The 16,212-nt window shown below is 40.7% G+C and overlaps 1 protein-coding gene across 3 annotated transcripts in view; it reads left to right on the forward strand.

The window, feature by feature from the left end:
- KIF5C (kinesin family member 5C) overlaps positions 1-12,906 on the forward strand; it is a 110,018-nt gene extending 97,112 nt beyond the window's left edge. For all 3 annotated transcript variants that reach the window (XM_029910567.1, XM_029910568.1, XM_029910569.1), the window contains 7 exons: positions 1,327-1,436; positions 2,457-2,558; positions 4,083-4,143; positions 8,449-8,520; positions 9,347-9,451; positions 11,272-11,488; positions 12,794-12,906. In XM_029910567.1, the coding sequence (XP_029766427.1) occupies positions 1,327-1,436; positions 2,457-2,558; positions 4,083-4,143; positions 8,449-8,520; positions 9,347-9,451; positions 11,272-11,488; positions 12,794-12,906 (780 nt within the window). The remainder of the gene's footprint in view (positions 1-1,326; positions 1,437-2,456; positions 2,559-4,082; positions 4,144-8,448; positions 8,521-9,346; positions 9,452-11,271; positions 11,489-12,793) is intronic.
- The last annotated feature ends 3,306 nt before the right edge of the window (positions 12,907-16,212 follow it).

A 16,212-nucleotide genomic window follows, 5' to 3' on the forward strand; every position in this document is an offset into this window, starting at 1 on the left:
CGACCCGATATAACACGAATTCGGATATAACAGGGTAAAGCTGCGCTCCGGGGGGGGCGGGGCTGCGCACTCCAGTGGATCAAAGCAAGTTCGATATAACACGGTTTCACCTATAACGCGGTAAGATTTTTTGGCTCACGAGGACAGCATTATATCGAGGTAGAGGTGTACTCTTAATTGGAAATGGTTTCCTTACCTACACACACAAAAATGAGCCTGATTCATTCAGCCTGCATTACTTCAGTTTTATACCAGTAGAAATCTATTGAAGTAAATTAGTTAAGTGGTGAATCAGGCCTTATGGATCAATGTGATTTTTATACTGGAATTTAATAAGGAAAGGTCAGATCATATTTAAACAGTTGCCCAATCATCTGGAAAGAACCTCCTCCTAAATATGACCTAATGAATTATAAAGCCAAAACACATTTTCTGATATTTATCCTTCCTGTTTGCAAGTAGAATGCAAGGAGGAAATATTAAGTTTTTTTAATGAGGATTACAGTTTGTGTGAAGCGGGGGGAAAATCCTGTGTTTAACAGGGATAGTAACTGAACTTCAAAAATTTGACCTCGGATTCAAAAACCTAAGTTAATGATTAAATAGCCATGCAGAATTATTCCATGTCTGGTGTGAGGGAAAAATGTCCTATGTAACATCAAGCCAAAAAGAGAGAGAATAAAAATATAGCTTTCCCAAGTACTTGAAATATCTCTAGCTCTAGGAGTTCAGCAGTAGTGTCATGGGTAAGTTGTTCCCCCCCCCCCACCCCACTACCGCCCTTTAGGTGTTCTTCATCTGCACAACTAAAGCAGTAAAAAATTTTTTTCCTGGTAAACAGATGGGTACAATGGTATAGAAGGTGGCAGGAACAGCTGTAATTCTTGGGGTATGCTTAGTAACACACACCTGCCATCTTCTTGTACGTGTTCCTTGCAAAGCCACAAAAATAGAAATCAGGGCTTCCCCACATAAGACAGGTTTCAGAGTAGCACCTGTGCTAGTCTGTATCCGCAAAAAGAACAGGAGTACTTGTGGCACCTTAGAGACTAACAAATTTATTAGAGCATAAGCTTTCGTGGGCTACAGCCCACTTCTTCGGATGCATAAGACAGATGCATAGTCATGAATCTAGCACTCGGTGCAATAGATGGTACCGCGCTGTCCATATAAATCAGTATATTGAGTAAAGTTCTGATGTGATTTAGTTTTTAAATCTAAAACTGTAGGTTTGACTTAGCTCGTATGTACAGAAAAGAGAGGATTAGGCATTAGCAAAAGCAGATAAACTATTGAAATACACCATTTCTGTTTTTCAAACTGCAGAAAGCGCTGGAGCAGCAGATGGAGAGTCACAGGGAAGCCCACCAGAAACAGCTGTCCAGGCTACGAGATGAGATTGAAGAGAAGCAGAAAATCATTGATGAAATCAGAGAGTATGCTTGCTCATTGTTTCCCTGTCATTTAGCTCTTTTCTATACTGTTCTAATGACATTGTAAGATTGTTCTTCCATCCATACCTATGTATCTCAGAGTTCTACTAGCACTAGCTGGCCTTAGAAACCAGCATGTACAAGTACCCTATATAACTATTCTGTACTGATTTGAAGATAAAGGGACAGAAAAGTATAGAATATTATGGATTAAACTGTCCTTTTCCTTGTTGTGTATCTACTTCAATAAAAAGAATTGTGGAGGGGAGGAAGAAAGACACAATAATGTTATGCCTAAAGGCTTATAGATAATAGAAATAGTAGATGAGAACAAATTGGAAAAATAAAGACTCTGAATACCTGTCATGGTGACTGGTCCTGCCACAGCCTTTCTGGTTCTTCAAACAACTACTAGCCAGTAAACTCCAGCTGCTTCCTGTTACAGCACTATGGGTGTTTTTTCTTGGCATCACCAGTTTCAGTATATATCGGTTAATGAAGTACCCCGAAAACATACTGAAGCCAAGTCTGTACTTCTAGTGCATGATTCTGCACTGGAATCCTTTCTCAATACAATTATGGTGTAAAGTACAATGTGGGGCACTGTGCTCCTTACTGCTATACCCTTGGTTCTGTAAACAGTTAATTAAATCTGTCTCATCCCAATGTAATGCTCATTTTCCACTGCATTTATAAAAGGGATAAGGCATGATAACAGAAAAATGAGAAATGTGAAAACAGAATAGTTTTGGAAGTACAGGTTGTGCCCTTGAGGTATAAAAAGGGTATGTGAGGGGAGGGGACAAGAGCTGTTTGTATGTTTTGTTTCCCCAAAATATTTAAATGAAGGCTATTATTCCAGTTAATGATCCATCATGGTTAGTATAAATACCAAAATCTCTCAGTGGAACTGCAGGTTCATTCTCTGTGGGTAACTCTGTTCTGAATGTGAAGGTTTCTCGAAGTGTTTTATCTACAATGGTCTGTATCAAGCTGGCGAGGTTTTTCCCCTTCTCATTTCAGTATGAACCAGAAGCTGCAATTGGAACAAGAGAAATTGAGCTCTGATTATGATAAATTGAAAATAGAGGATCAGGAAAGAGAACTGAAACTGGAAAAGCTCATGTAAGTTTGCAGTCTCCTTCTCTGATCTCTTTAAGCTTTGTTTCTTGTATATTGTCATACTTACGGGCTAGCTGCACCTCTGATCTCTTTCTGATCTCTTTGAGTGCACCTGCTCAGGTGATAGGCCTTATCTGTCTTGGGGTGAAATCACACAATTCTTCCATTCTGAGATTGTTACCCTTTGTATACCAGCCACTTAGAGGGGAAGGATGGTATAGTGGTTAGGACACTGGCCTAGGACTTGGGGGGCATGAGTTCAGTTCCCTGTTCTGCCAACAGACTTCTTGTGTGACCTTGGACAAGTCACTTTGCCTGTGTTGCCTCATTTGCCCATCTGTAAAATGTGGATAATAGCACTTGCGTACTTCCCAGGGGTGTTGTGGGGATAAATACACTAAAGACTGAGGTGCTTGGATATTCTGGGAATGGAGAAGGCCATATAGGTACCACAGAAGATGGAATATTACTCAGCAGATCCCGTTGGGTTTCAGGCACCTGTTTCCTTCTTACAGGGACAAGTGACATAGTGACCAACAACCTTCTTAAAACAAAGCATTTTTATTTAACAATTGGATCAAAGCATTAGAGAAAAGTGGATTTTAAATCAACAGCGTGTAAATATGTCTATCTTACCTAAAGTATTACCATCCCATAATGGCAACCGAGGCAGGCCTAGATTCTTCGGACACCTGCACAGTCTGTGTGTGTCTGTCTGGTTCCCCCTTTATATCCTCAAGAGAGTCCTTTTTAACCCTACAAGGATTCTTTGTTTTCCAGGAGGCCTCTTCAAGTCTTGGCCAGCTTTGAACCATCCTGGTCAGACCAGTTCTGTAGGTTGTCCAGGACTATGGCAGAGTCACCAGAGATAATATTTATGGTGTTGTCCCTTAACAATTCTTAAGTGGAAGCTGACCATCTTGAGCCATGTCTTCCTTCCTGCCTGACTCATCCCAGATTGTCTCCTAGTGAGAAGCATTTACACCAAAATACTCATACAGAAGACACCATCCCAATAACCAGGCTAACCTACAAATTACAGGGCACACCACATTGGTTATGTCATGTTTTTTTGTTGTTTTAGTATGTGCCAAAATAAGTTTTTCAGAGCTCTAGTTTTGTTACCTTGTGCAAGGAGATAAACTGAAAATGTCTTGCTCGTTGCAAGATTGCAGATTGGCTTTTTGTACTGTAAAAACAAACAATCCACCACTAACAAAGCTACCTAGTTGCTTATTTGGGCTTTTTCTCAGACTTTCCTGAAAATATAGAAGATTAAATTTTCAAATACAGTTACAAGAGATGCATGTCAAAATGGAGATGGTGGCCCAGTCATTACTGCTGAAAAAGCCTGCACATATGTGTGCAGTTGGGTAATTGCATGTGCAATTTATTTAGATGTGCGAATGTGGGCACACCTGTTCCATCCAAATCTGAAAACTTTGACTGATGCTATTCTGTTTTATGTTCTTTTATTTTCATGATTTCAGTATGTTGTTTGGCTTACATAATGGTCTCTCTTTTTAGACTGCTTAACGATAAAAGGGAACAAGCAAGAGAAGATCTTAAAGGGCTGGAGGAAACTGTGGTATGTTATAATTAAAACATCAGCGTTTTTGCAAGGGCTTAGGCAGTGATTTGTTGCCAGCCTTTTTGTATGTGCTTGTTGCCTACAATATTTTTGCAAGAAAATGACCAGCTTAGGTGAGGAATAAGTTTTAAAAAGTAGTATATTTCCAAACTCTTCTTCTGTCTTGAGCTTGATTTGAATACGTTTAGTATCTGACCCAACCCACTTTTGCCCATATCTAGGTTACACCTTATTTCTAAATTTCCTAAAGCTATTTTACTGATCTGTTTACTTATCATCCTACATATACTCATCTCAATGGCTCATTCTACAAGTTTTTCAATATTTGATATTTATGATTTAATGTCATAACCAATGTATTAAATTAATACATTTAAATTGCGTTTCTCAAAGATGTTAGTACTTTATCACTGTGCAATCAGTATAATCCTGTATAAAATGCATTATGCTCTGCAATCAGTACTGAAAGGACACTTCTTTTGAAGAACTAGTGCTGTCTTCAGATCAATGCTATGAAATCTTCTTGTGAAAAACTTTGACTTTGTGCAATATACAAGACTTTTGGAAGAGGTAAAAAGGCTGGTTGAAACAATAGTGATTTTCTTCTTGATTACAATACAAGTGAATTAATTGTCCCACTCTACTTGGCACTGGCGAGGCATTAGGTGGAGTCAGAGATGAAAGTAAGCCGGTACGCCGTACCAGGGCGGCCCGGCTTCCCCAGGCGGCAATTTAAAGGGCCTGGGGCTCCCAGCAGCGGCTGGAGCCCCAGGCCCTTTAAATTGCTGCCAGAGCCCCGCCGCTGGAGCCCTGGGGTAGCGGCAGTGGGGTTCTGGGGGTTATTTAAAGGGCCGGGCTCCCGCTGCCTCTACTGCCCTGGACCCTTTAAATAGCTGCCGGAGCCCCACTGCTGCTACCCCAGGGCTCCGGGGGCTATTTAAAGGGCAGGGGCGGTAGAAGCAGGGGAGTCCTGGGCCCTTTAAATAGCCCCTGGAGCCCTGCCGCTGGAGCCCTGGGGTAGCAGCAGCAGCCGGGGGCTCAGGCAGCGGTTTAAAGGGCCTGGGGGAGAGGGAGGGCACTTACCGGTACAGGGCGGGCCGGGGCTGGCTCTGGGGGCCAGAGCTAGGCCCAACACAGCCCTGTACTGGTAAGTCCCTATTTCTAGTTTCACCCCTGGGTGGAGTACTGTGTCGAGTTTTGGGTGCCATACTTTAAGAAGATATGGACAAATTGTAGAGAGTCACAAGGAGAGCTACAAAAATGATAAAAGATTTAGAAAAGCTGATGTATGTGGAAACGTTCAAAAATCTGGGTATGTTTAGTCTTAAGAACAGAAGACTGATGGTGACCTGATAAGTCTACAGATATGTTAAGGGCTGTTATAAAGAGGAAAATGATCAATTGTGCTCCATGTCCTCTCAAAATAGGACAAGAAGTAATGTGCTTAATCTGCAACAAGGAAAATTTAGGTGTTATATTAGGAAAAACTTTCTAACTGTAAGGACAGTTAAGCTCTGGAATAGGCTTCCAAGGGAGGTTGTGGAATCCCCATCATTTTTTTTTTAAGAACAGCTTGGACAAACACCTGTCAGGGATGGTCTAGGTATATTTGGCCCTTCCTCAGAACATGGGGCTCCTGAGGTCCCTTCCTGCCCTACATTTGTATTAGCCTATGAAAGAGGAGTAGATTGTATGGTAGGTTAACATGCTAGCTTTTTACTTCTGAAAACTGAATCTGAAGGGAAAATAAATCTGGTGGTGTTTCTCATAATCCCAGGTGGACATTGGTGTGTGCCCCCAAACTACCACACAATAGGCAGTTTTTTCTGCTCAACTTTGGAATATCAGAGGTAGTTCAGGAAAGATGTGTGTATTCTGAGCTGTATGGTGAAACTTGTCTGGCTCTAACCAGTTTAGTTTTTCCTTTACCTTCTTGAGCAAAACATTCAAACGTTATCTTTTAAAGTTTTTCAGAACTTCATTTTTTAGTAATTCTTCCAGTTACTGTATAAGTTGTTGAATTCAAAATATAATATTTTGCATAGAGTTAATCAAGAAGCATAATTGCTTACATATTTTGTTAATTTATTTTTTTTCCTATGGAGCATAATTTTAAATTAAGGCTGTATTGACCCTGGGAGCAGTCTCAAAAATCAGGCTATTTTTATTTTGGAGCTGAACTTTAGGCACCCAGATTTCATATATAAAATATATATATTTGATAAACATTTCCTGATTTTTAGAAAAAGTGTTTAAATACCCTCCTGATTTCAGATGAGTTCTCTTGCAGCTATATTGCTCATGAATTGTAAGAATAACCTGTGACGATATTGTCCTATTCAGTGAGTAAGTGATATAATTGGAGCTCAGTTTTAAGCAATAGGACATGGATATTTTGCACCGATTATATCAGATGGTGTTTTTGTTTAAAATCAAGGAACTACTTAAACTGTTGTACACTCATGCACTCTTTTGTTCATTCCCATGGCATCTCAGAGGGTGTTGCTGCAGCTATATTAAAATATTAGCAATGATCAAAATTTCAGTCGGTAATTACTGCAGCAGGAGGAAAAATCACGTAAAACAAATTACATGCAACATGTGCCATTTTAGTCCAAGACCATGGCTTTCTTGTGTGCACAGAGAAGTAAGGGAGTGTAAACCCCTGCAAGCATGGTGTGCCTCCTAGGTCACTGTGTGGTGGGGAGAGCTGTCTCCGTGGGGTTGCTATTTCCCTGTCCTGTGCAGGTAGGTCTCCAGCAGGAGACCTGTCTCCCTCAGGGCTGGAGAATGGGCATAGCCTTGACTTGGCCCCCCACTGACCGCCAGCACAATTGAGCCAGCGTGGTGAGGGAAGTAATCAGGAGCAGACGGCTTAGTTTCAGGATGGAACCAGGGAAGGAATTGGGACTCATGCTGCCCCTTGCTTTGGATAAGAGCTGTGGGGTAAGAATAAACTCTGTCTAGCTCTAGATTACATTTCCCCTTCTGAGAGTAGTAATGTGCATCTGTATGTTTGTATTAGAACACTATAAGGTATGTGTTATGAATACAACAGTATATGTGGATAATTGTACATCAGATTTTTCTACTGATTTTTTTTTTTTTTTTTTGGGTGTCTGTGTATAATTGGAAGTAAGCACTTCTATCTGTCCTTTTGCAGTAGCATCTCCTTTTTTGGGTTCAGAATCACTTTCTAGTTTTCCCCAGTAAGTGATAAAGATAAGAAGTGGCAGTCCAAAAGCTTATAGTCTTATCGCTCCTGATTTATTGAGTGGCCAGTTCAAATTTCTGTGTGAGAAGATGAAAATAAGATAGAAAAGCAAAGGTTGTCCTTATCAACTTGGGGCATATCCTTCATACCAGTGCAACATATAAAAAGTAGAGAATGGGTTGGAATTCACTGTTTATCCAAATGGTTATGCACATTTCCTTCCTGTAACTGGTTTCTCTGCCCTTCACAGAATGGGCAAAGGATTAAGACTTTTTGTGCTATGCCTCTCGCATTTCTCTTTGAATAAAGTGGCTCTTATGCTGAAGTTTAGCAAAATTAAGTAGTGTTGAAAGATTAGGAATGAACCTGTGGTATTTATAAGGCACCTATCACCTTGGTATCTAAGTGCCTGTATAATGTCACCATCTTTCAGTGCATAGGTTTGGTCAGCAAAATTGTCATAGCATGAATTCAAGGCTCAATGATTTAAGAGCCATTTAATAGCTGGGGACGTTACCACAGCCAGCTTTTGAGACTGTCTTTCTGGTTGGTTTATTTTTTTCTTCAGTGTGTTAGATTTGTTTTCAGAGAGAACTTCACTGCAGACACGTAGCCAAAAACAATGAACTATGGGGATGTGACTGAGTGAGACAGAAGATGTACAAACAAGGGTTTGGGTTTTTTGCTAATTACAATTGCTTGCTTTTAGTCACATGAACTAAGCCTTAACGCATTGTGATGGTTCCCCCCCACCCCCCGTTTTACAATCAGTTCAATTTTGGCTGATGTGAAATGATTATGGACAGTAAAGTGAGGTGTGATAGAGGTACTGTTTCACACTAGATAATCACCTTTGTGAAACCATCAGATTCCCACACACCAATTACATCCCAAATTCATGCCCTTCTGTCAACTAATGCAATTCATTAATTTAAAGTTACTTAAACAGTAATGATATATGTATGTTTTCAAGCATACCTGCATATATACTTCTAGATAATGTACTCTACATGTTCTTATGTGAGGAGAAATTTTACAACAGTGTCTGCAAAATTTTACTGACTTTTTTGTTTAAATTCTATTTTCAGGCAAGAGAACTTCAGACCCTCCACAACCTACGAAAACTCTTTGTTCAAGACCTCACCACTCGAGTCAAAAAAGTAAGTTCAAATATTACTTGGATTTTATTTTAACACAATCTACCCCCTTTCCCCAGTAAAAATCTTGCCAGGCTATTATATTGCGTAGTGTATATAATTCCTGATGTAAATTCAGCAGACTTGTAATTTATTTATCAATGTTCTTATACCATGCCCGATTATCTTGGTTTCTGGGAGCCTGAGAGCTTGCTGGTTGTACTTTGGGGGAGTGAGATTTGCAGTGCTTTCAGCTCTGTCTAGGAAAGTTGAATTCTGCTTCAGCTCCTGTTTTTGAGGCTTTTCCCTCTAACTAGTTATTCAGTGAAATGGGCTGATCTCACTTATCAGTTCAGTTACTGACTCAGAGTTTAGTGAACCAGATCTGACTCAAACCCACACCTAAAACTTGTGCTGACCTGAGCCGTAATTGTGGGCTGTGGTTCTTTTTTATGGTTCAAAACTCCTCATCCTTTCCCCAGGCAAAATAAATTTGAGAAATTAATTGTGCACCTCCGACATATGATTTTTAGCAGAATTTAAGGTATTTTTTTATCACAGACAAACTGAAATTTTTATCAACATGAAAGCTGGTCAAAAGGTTGCACGGCACTCCCCTTTCCGGATCCTTAAGGTTTTTTTGTGAAGGTTTTTATTTGTTTAATTTCCATATTGAGGAAATGTAGCTGTTGAGAACACAAAATGAACAGAAAAAGCAATGTCTTTTTTGACCTTTTGTTGAGAAGTAGTCTCCCTTTGGGGAGCTTACAAGACCCCCAAAAACCCTAGCTTTTCCCTCTCCCTGGGTTCAAAGTCTTCGCTCTAATTTTATAATTTGCTCTCTGTGCAGAGTGTTGAACTGGACAGCGATGATGGAGGAGGAAGTGCTGCTCAGAAGCAGAAAATTTCCTTTCTTGAGAACAACCTGGAGCAGCTTACAAAGGTTCACAAACAGGTGGGACTAATACCTCTGGCTTCGATTTTAGCAGACACTCTCTTTAAATAGAAAGTGGGCTAGTCTAGTAGTTTGTTTTCTTCAGTTAATTTTTAACCATGGTCTTTGCTGAAATTCTAGCCATAGGAGAATCCTGTTAACTTGTTACTATTTTATATTATTCCAAATCACATTTTTAATTGACCTTTTTGATGGATGATTTTGTAATTAATTGAGACTAATTATCTATATAATTACCCCCAGGATAGTTTATTGAAGGCAATTTGTCTCAGATATTGTTAGATTGATTGAAATAATGTTTAAATTGCCAAAATATCCATGATATTCAGTTAAAATTCATTGCATCAGGAGTAAATCGGAGTCTGAGTTGGTCTCCTGCACTCACAATGTTTGTGTAATGAATGCATGTGTCATGAACATGTGATGCTTGGCATAAATATACATTTGTGTACATTTATGCCAGTCTAATGTGTTTTGGTAATTCTGTGGGCAAGACTTTGTCAATGTGTCTGTACAACATTTTAAAAAACCAAAACTGTTAGTTATCTTCAGTGCCCTTTTCTGTAGGGACTAGAGATGAATAAAGCCCCCCTTTTGTGTGCACACACAAACACACACATCCCTCATTGGGCCTGTCCCTTTGTTTCCCCCTGCTCTCCTCTGTTGCTGTCTCTGTGACTGTTCTTTCCTGTCTCTGAACGGGTTTGCGGGTATGCCCTCTCTTGCCAACAGTGGTTCATGGCTTGTGGGAGAAATTGGGAACTGACAGCAGGGGGAAGTGGAGTGTAATATGGAAGAGAAGAGGTAGGGTTCTCTGTTCAGGTTAAGGACTGCTTCCTCCCAAGCGTCCTGATGCTGGCTCAGCTCCTAGCAGCCAGAAACCCATTTTCCCTCTGTGATGGGGAATGCCCACTCACTTCCAGTAGTTCATCTGAAACTGTAGAAAACCAGCTGTTCCCCCAATATGTTAAATATCTGTGGGTTGTCAGTGTTCTGAGGGTTAATGAATTCATTATTGCTTGATCATTTTTTCCCCTTTGTGAGGTTTCAGCAGCAGCAGACTGATTCAACAAGCTGTAAATCCTTACTGAGGTAGGAAGAGAGACAGGAAATGGGAGACTAGGCTCTGTTTCACATGCATTTAACCACTAATGATGGTATAATTCAAGAAGGTAGTGCTGAAGGCAGTCTAAGACATGAAGCAGTCTTGTTAGTAGCATGAAGTTTAAGCATATGGAACACAAAGAGCATCTCTAGTTTGATCTTGTATGAATCTGAGCAACAAGCTATGGATTTATTTATCTTTGAAATTCAATTTAGGCAGATTTATTTCCTAAATACAGTGTTGAGGTTTACAAATTAAATACAGCTGTCACTGAAAGAGGTTTGACTCTTGCTTTCCTTGTATATCCAAAACTTTCATTACTGGACTTCTCTTTGAACAGCACTGTGTAGCTCGAAAGCTTGTCTGTCTCTGTCTCTCTCTTTCACTGACAGAAGTAGATAAAAGATATTACCTCACCATCTTCTCTCGCTAGTATCCTGGGACCAACACGGCTATTAAAACAAGCATACAAAACTTTCAGGTTTTCAGTGGAAGAACAAGGGAATACCATCTCCTAAATCATTATAGTTGAATAAACCTCCTCTTTCCTGTGTACTTTACAGTGAATTTTACAGAATCCTATTTGTTTCACCCCAGTACATTTCTGTAAGGATGACAGTGAAATCTTCTATCCCCGCAGGACACGATGGCTTATTCACTAGACCACATGGCTTTGCAAAAGGAGTAATACCATTTCTTCTTCTTCCTACTACAGTTGGTACGTGATAATGCAGATCTTCGTTGTGAGCTTCCTAAGCTGGAAAAACGACTTCGAGCTACAGCAGAGAGAGTTAAGACTCTGGAGAGTGCACTGAAGGAAGCCAAGGAGAACGCCATGCGGGACCGCAAACGCTACCAGCAGGAGGTAGATCGCATTAAAGAGGCTGTAAGAGCCAAGAACATGGCAAGGAGAGCACACTCTGCTCAGATTGGTAAGGACATAAAGCAAACAAGGTATTGGGTTGTTCACAAACTTTGTGTACATCTTAAAAGTGCTGTGATAGTAGAAGGCATCCAGGGCAAACTATTGATTCCCAGCTGTGTTTTGCCAGTGCACCCTTCCTTACAGGAAGAACACTTCCATGGGCGGCAGGTAATGAAGGCTGGGGAAGGCTAAGCCTCTCCAAACCTCCGCTAATGCTGGGGCCAGGCCATGACGGGGCTCACAGCTCCTCCAGGTGGCCCAGGCTAGGGGCTCTTTCAGACTGCTCTGGGTGGCCAGGACTCGGGGCTCCTCTTGACTGCTCCGGGCACCAGAGGGTTGGCCGGGGGGCTCGGGGTTGCTCTGGGCACCAGCTGGGAGGCTTGGGGGTGGGTGGAGTGGGAGTGGAGCTTATGGCAGAGTGGGGCAGGGCCTCAGACTGAAGGACTGGGGCAAAGGGATAGCCTCCCCGAACAGGGTGTGCACACCACACCCATGGCCACTTCAGGGACCTCACTTTTATAGAACATAACCCACCTGAAGGATAAAGCTCCTCAGATATTTGTTTACTGATTTAGATAGCTTAATGTGTCTTGTGTACTTCTAATGACCTTTCTTAAGTTGGACTGTCTCTTCCATTCCCCTTGTTGCTCTTCCTCCCTCTTCTGTCCCCTTTCTCATCCTCTCACTTCTGTACACACTTTATTTTAAAATGTAATTGCTGTGCCGCCTAGGGATGTCTGGTGCTACCAGGGCACTGGACAGACTGCACACCAGCCATGTAGTGTTTAAAGTGGAATTCATTGTGGAACTTTTTTCAAATCTTGTGGTGGAGCACACCGGAAAACCTGAGGGGGGGCAGCAGGGAGCACACATACGTAAATGCTTTCATTCTGCTTCCTCCAGAAAGTCCCCCAAAGATGCCTTCTCATCTCCTCCATAGTAGTGGGAGGAAAGTGGGCATATGCAAGTACCTGGCTGGCCAACCCAAGCAGTGGTCACCATGTACAGTCTTCCCCACTCAGCTGCACTGAGAAGTCCTTTTTCCAGAAGCAGAATGTATGAGGTGGTTGTATAAAGGGATGATCGCTGGCAGAAAGCAGGTGCAAGTGATCACCTTTGCAGCATGTGTCTGTGGGCAGGATGAGGGAAGTTGTCACTTTCCCCACAGCCAGAATTTGGCCCAAACTATTGTAGATGTCAGGAAATGCCTAGAACAGTTACTTTTATAACAGTACAGTGAGGTGCTAGAGCAGAAAGTGAGGTGCAATTGCTTCTATGAATGCTAAATTTTGTTTTGATTTTCACGCTACAGCCAAGCCTATCCGTCCCGGCCATTACCCAGCATCTTCTCCAACAGCTGTTCATGTTATCCGAGGAGGAGGAGGAGGAGTGTCAAACTCCAGTTACTACCAGAATATGAAATAAACAGTAAGTGAGTTCAACATGACTTTTAAATCTGTTGCTGTTCAACATTCACTCTTTTTATATCCCATTCTTGTTTTTAGAAAACCTGTGAAGGCTTTTGTATGGAATCTATTTTTCTGGTGGTTTAGTTATGAAGGACAATAATAACCATTGTAGTGAGAAGGAATGCACTGTCAGAACACTTTGCAAGCTGCTGGTTTAGATTATCTGTCCTTTTTCATTATATCCAGACCTGAAGCTCAAAAGCTTGTCTCTGTCACCAACAGAATTTGGTCCAATAAAATATATTACCTCCCACACCTTGTCTCTCTGTGAACAACACAGCTACAACAATCTGCAAGCAACCTTCTCATTGTGGATGTTTTTTATGTAAACTGAACTGTTGTTACAAATATAGGCTGAAATATGGAATGTACAAAAGTAAAACCTGTGTTATATGGAGAAGATTCCCCATGTACAGTGGCTGCCCTTGCAAACTTTCTTTGGATAACTTAATGTGCCTGTTACGCAGCAATGTTCAATTTCTTGTGCCACATTCTACCAAACTCAATAACGTGAGCAGCGAGAGCACTGGTAGTTGTTGTAAACAGAAGGGAGAACAATATGTCAGTGGGCTGATGCCTCAGCCACACTGCCATTTAGCCAGAGGAAGGGAATTGGTGTTGACCAACATGTTGGATTAGCTCTGTGTTTTTACTAGGAAAGTGAAAGGGGAGTTGGGTTGTTTATATTAGAACTCGGTGGGAAACAATTTTGTAGTCTTTCAAAAATGTTGGAGATTTAAAAAAATGTTCCCATGTCAAATTGGGATGCAAAATCAAAATTGCAAATTTTCACAAACCAAAAATCCAAAAAATAATTGGTTTGGGTCAATCAAAACATTTTGTTTTGATAATTTTGAAATGTATTATATTGATTTTGACCATTTTTTTACTGTAATTAGCAGATGTTTTGAACAGAAAACCAGAATTTTTGTTTTGAAAATGTCAAATTGAAACATTTTGATAACTTCAAAATCTTTAAGTTGAAAATTTTTCATCAAAACTGACCCTTTCCTGTGGAAAAAAGTTGTTTTGATGAATTGTCATTTTCTGATGGAAACAATGTGTTTAGAAAAAAAAATTCTGCCCAGCCCTAGTTCATGTATTATGTATTTTGATGGTGGTGAAGATCTTACTGCATTGTAAACAAAGGCGTGAATGGCAAAGCTGGCTTTCAGGAAGGCTTTTTTTCCCCTCTAGGATCATACAATACAAGCAACATTCAGGATATACAATAGAGGCAATTACACTACATCAAGCATCACTACAGTTTTAATACACTATCTGCAGAATCAGAACATCGCTTTCATGTGTTGTTCCCTCCTTATCTATCTCATTGTGGTGTGTGTGTGTGTGTGTATGTGTGTGTGTGTGTGTGTGTGTGTGTGTGTTTTGAAGGCATCACTGTTTATCTGCACAGATTTATTTATAAAACATGCACATTTTGATTAAGAAACTAGAACAATACAAAATCAACATGACACAAGTCCAGTGGATTAAAATCTGGCTAACTGATAGGTCTCCATGTTATAGTAAATGAGAAATTATTATTGAGTGTTTCTAGATGCAGTGTCCAACCTCAGAGATTGGTTGTCCTTATGCTACCTAACATAAAATCATTGCTGATGAAGTTTGCAGATGACCCAAATATTGGGGGAGTGGTGAATAATGAAGAGGACAGGTCACTGATACAGAGCAATCTGGAGTGCTTGGCAAACTGGGTGCAAGCAAACATTTTGTGTTTTAGTAAGGTCAAATGTAAAATCATGCATCTAGGAAGAAAGTGTATAGGCCGTACTTACAGAATGGGGGACTCTCTCATGGGAAGCACTGACTGAAAAAGAGTTCGGGGTCATGGTGGATAATCAGCTAACATGAGCTCACAATGTGATGCTATGGCCAAAAGGGTTGCTAATAATTATATTAATAATATCTAGCTCTTGCATAGCATTTTTCATTAGTAGATCTCAAAGTGCTTCACAAAGGGAGGTCAGTGTCATTATCCCCAGTTTACAGAAGGAGAAACTGAGGCAAGGAGGTGAAGTAACTTGCCCAAGTCCTAGTCCCGTGCCCTATCCACTGAGAGACACTATCTGCTCCACAGTGCGATCCTTGGGTGTACAAACAGAGAAATACTGAACAGGCACAGGAAGGTTATATTACCTCTGCATTTGTCATTGTTGGTGATGGCTATTGGATCACTGTGCCCATTTCCAGTGTCCGCAATTCAAGAAAGATGTTGAAAAATTGGAGAGGGCTCAGAGAAGAGCCATAAGAATTATTAAAGGATTGGAAAACCTTCCTTTATAGTAGATTCAAAAGACTCAATCTGTTTAGCCTAACCTTTTCTAGGATAGGCTAAATAGATTAGGAGGTGACTTGATCAGTGTCTTACGAATACCTGTATGGGGAACAGAAATTTGGGAACAGTGGTCTTTTCCTTCTAGCAGACAAAATATACTAAGATTCCATGGCTGGAAGTTGAAGCTGGATAAATTCAGACTGGAAATATGGCACAGATTTTTATCAGTGAGGATAATTAACTATTGGAACAACTAATTAAGGGCTGTGGTGGATTCTCCATCACTGGAAATTTTAAATCAAGACTGGATGTTTTTCTAAAAGATATGCTCTAGTTCGACTTTAGCTATTGGATGTGAAGCAGGTATTAATTCAGGGAAGTCCTATTGCTTGTGTTATGCAGGAGATCAGAGTAGGTGATCACAGTGGTCCCTTCTGACCATAAAATATATGCATCTATGAAGCCTAATCCTTTAATCAGTTTGCTGGCTTTAAATGTTTCCTCTCCTCTCTGTTTTCTCAGCTTTGCCTAAGCATCGCCTCCATGTACAGCTTTGATATGTTCCTGTGGCTTTTTCCTCGTCTAGGAATTTTTCTCTGTATATTTAGATTGTGGCTAAATATCCCAACTCTGATATAGTTTGTAGTTTGTTCATACATTCTTTATTAATTTACATTAGCTTCTTGAATGTGAAGCTAGTTAAAAATATTTGCCAAGCAGTGAGAACCATGAATGTTCTTCAATATTTGTGCACCAGGTGGAGCCAGTGTGACGCTCCTGAGAATGTTTGTTTGTTTTTTAAAGGAATTGCTCATGAAGGGAGGAAATGTGGTTGGTTGGAGCCCGTCGTCCCCCCCCCCCCACACACACACACCCTTTTTGTGTGCATGACTGCTTCACAAATTTGTTTCCTATAAAGGCTGGAAATTCCTAGCCATCGGATTATCCCCCTTTCTCAGCAGA

Source organism: Terrapene carolina, unplaced genomic scaffold (assembly GCF_002925995.2).
Source record: "Terrapene carolina triunguis isolate 2854851 unplaced genomic scaffold, T_m_triunguis-2.0 Scaffold62, whole genome shotgun sequence".
In the NCBI taxonomy this organism is placed as follows: domain Eukaryota; kingdom Metazoa; phylum Chordata; order Testudines; family Emydidae; genus Terrapene; species Terrapene triunguis.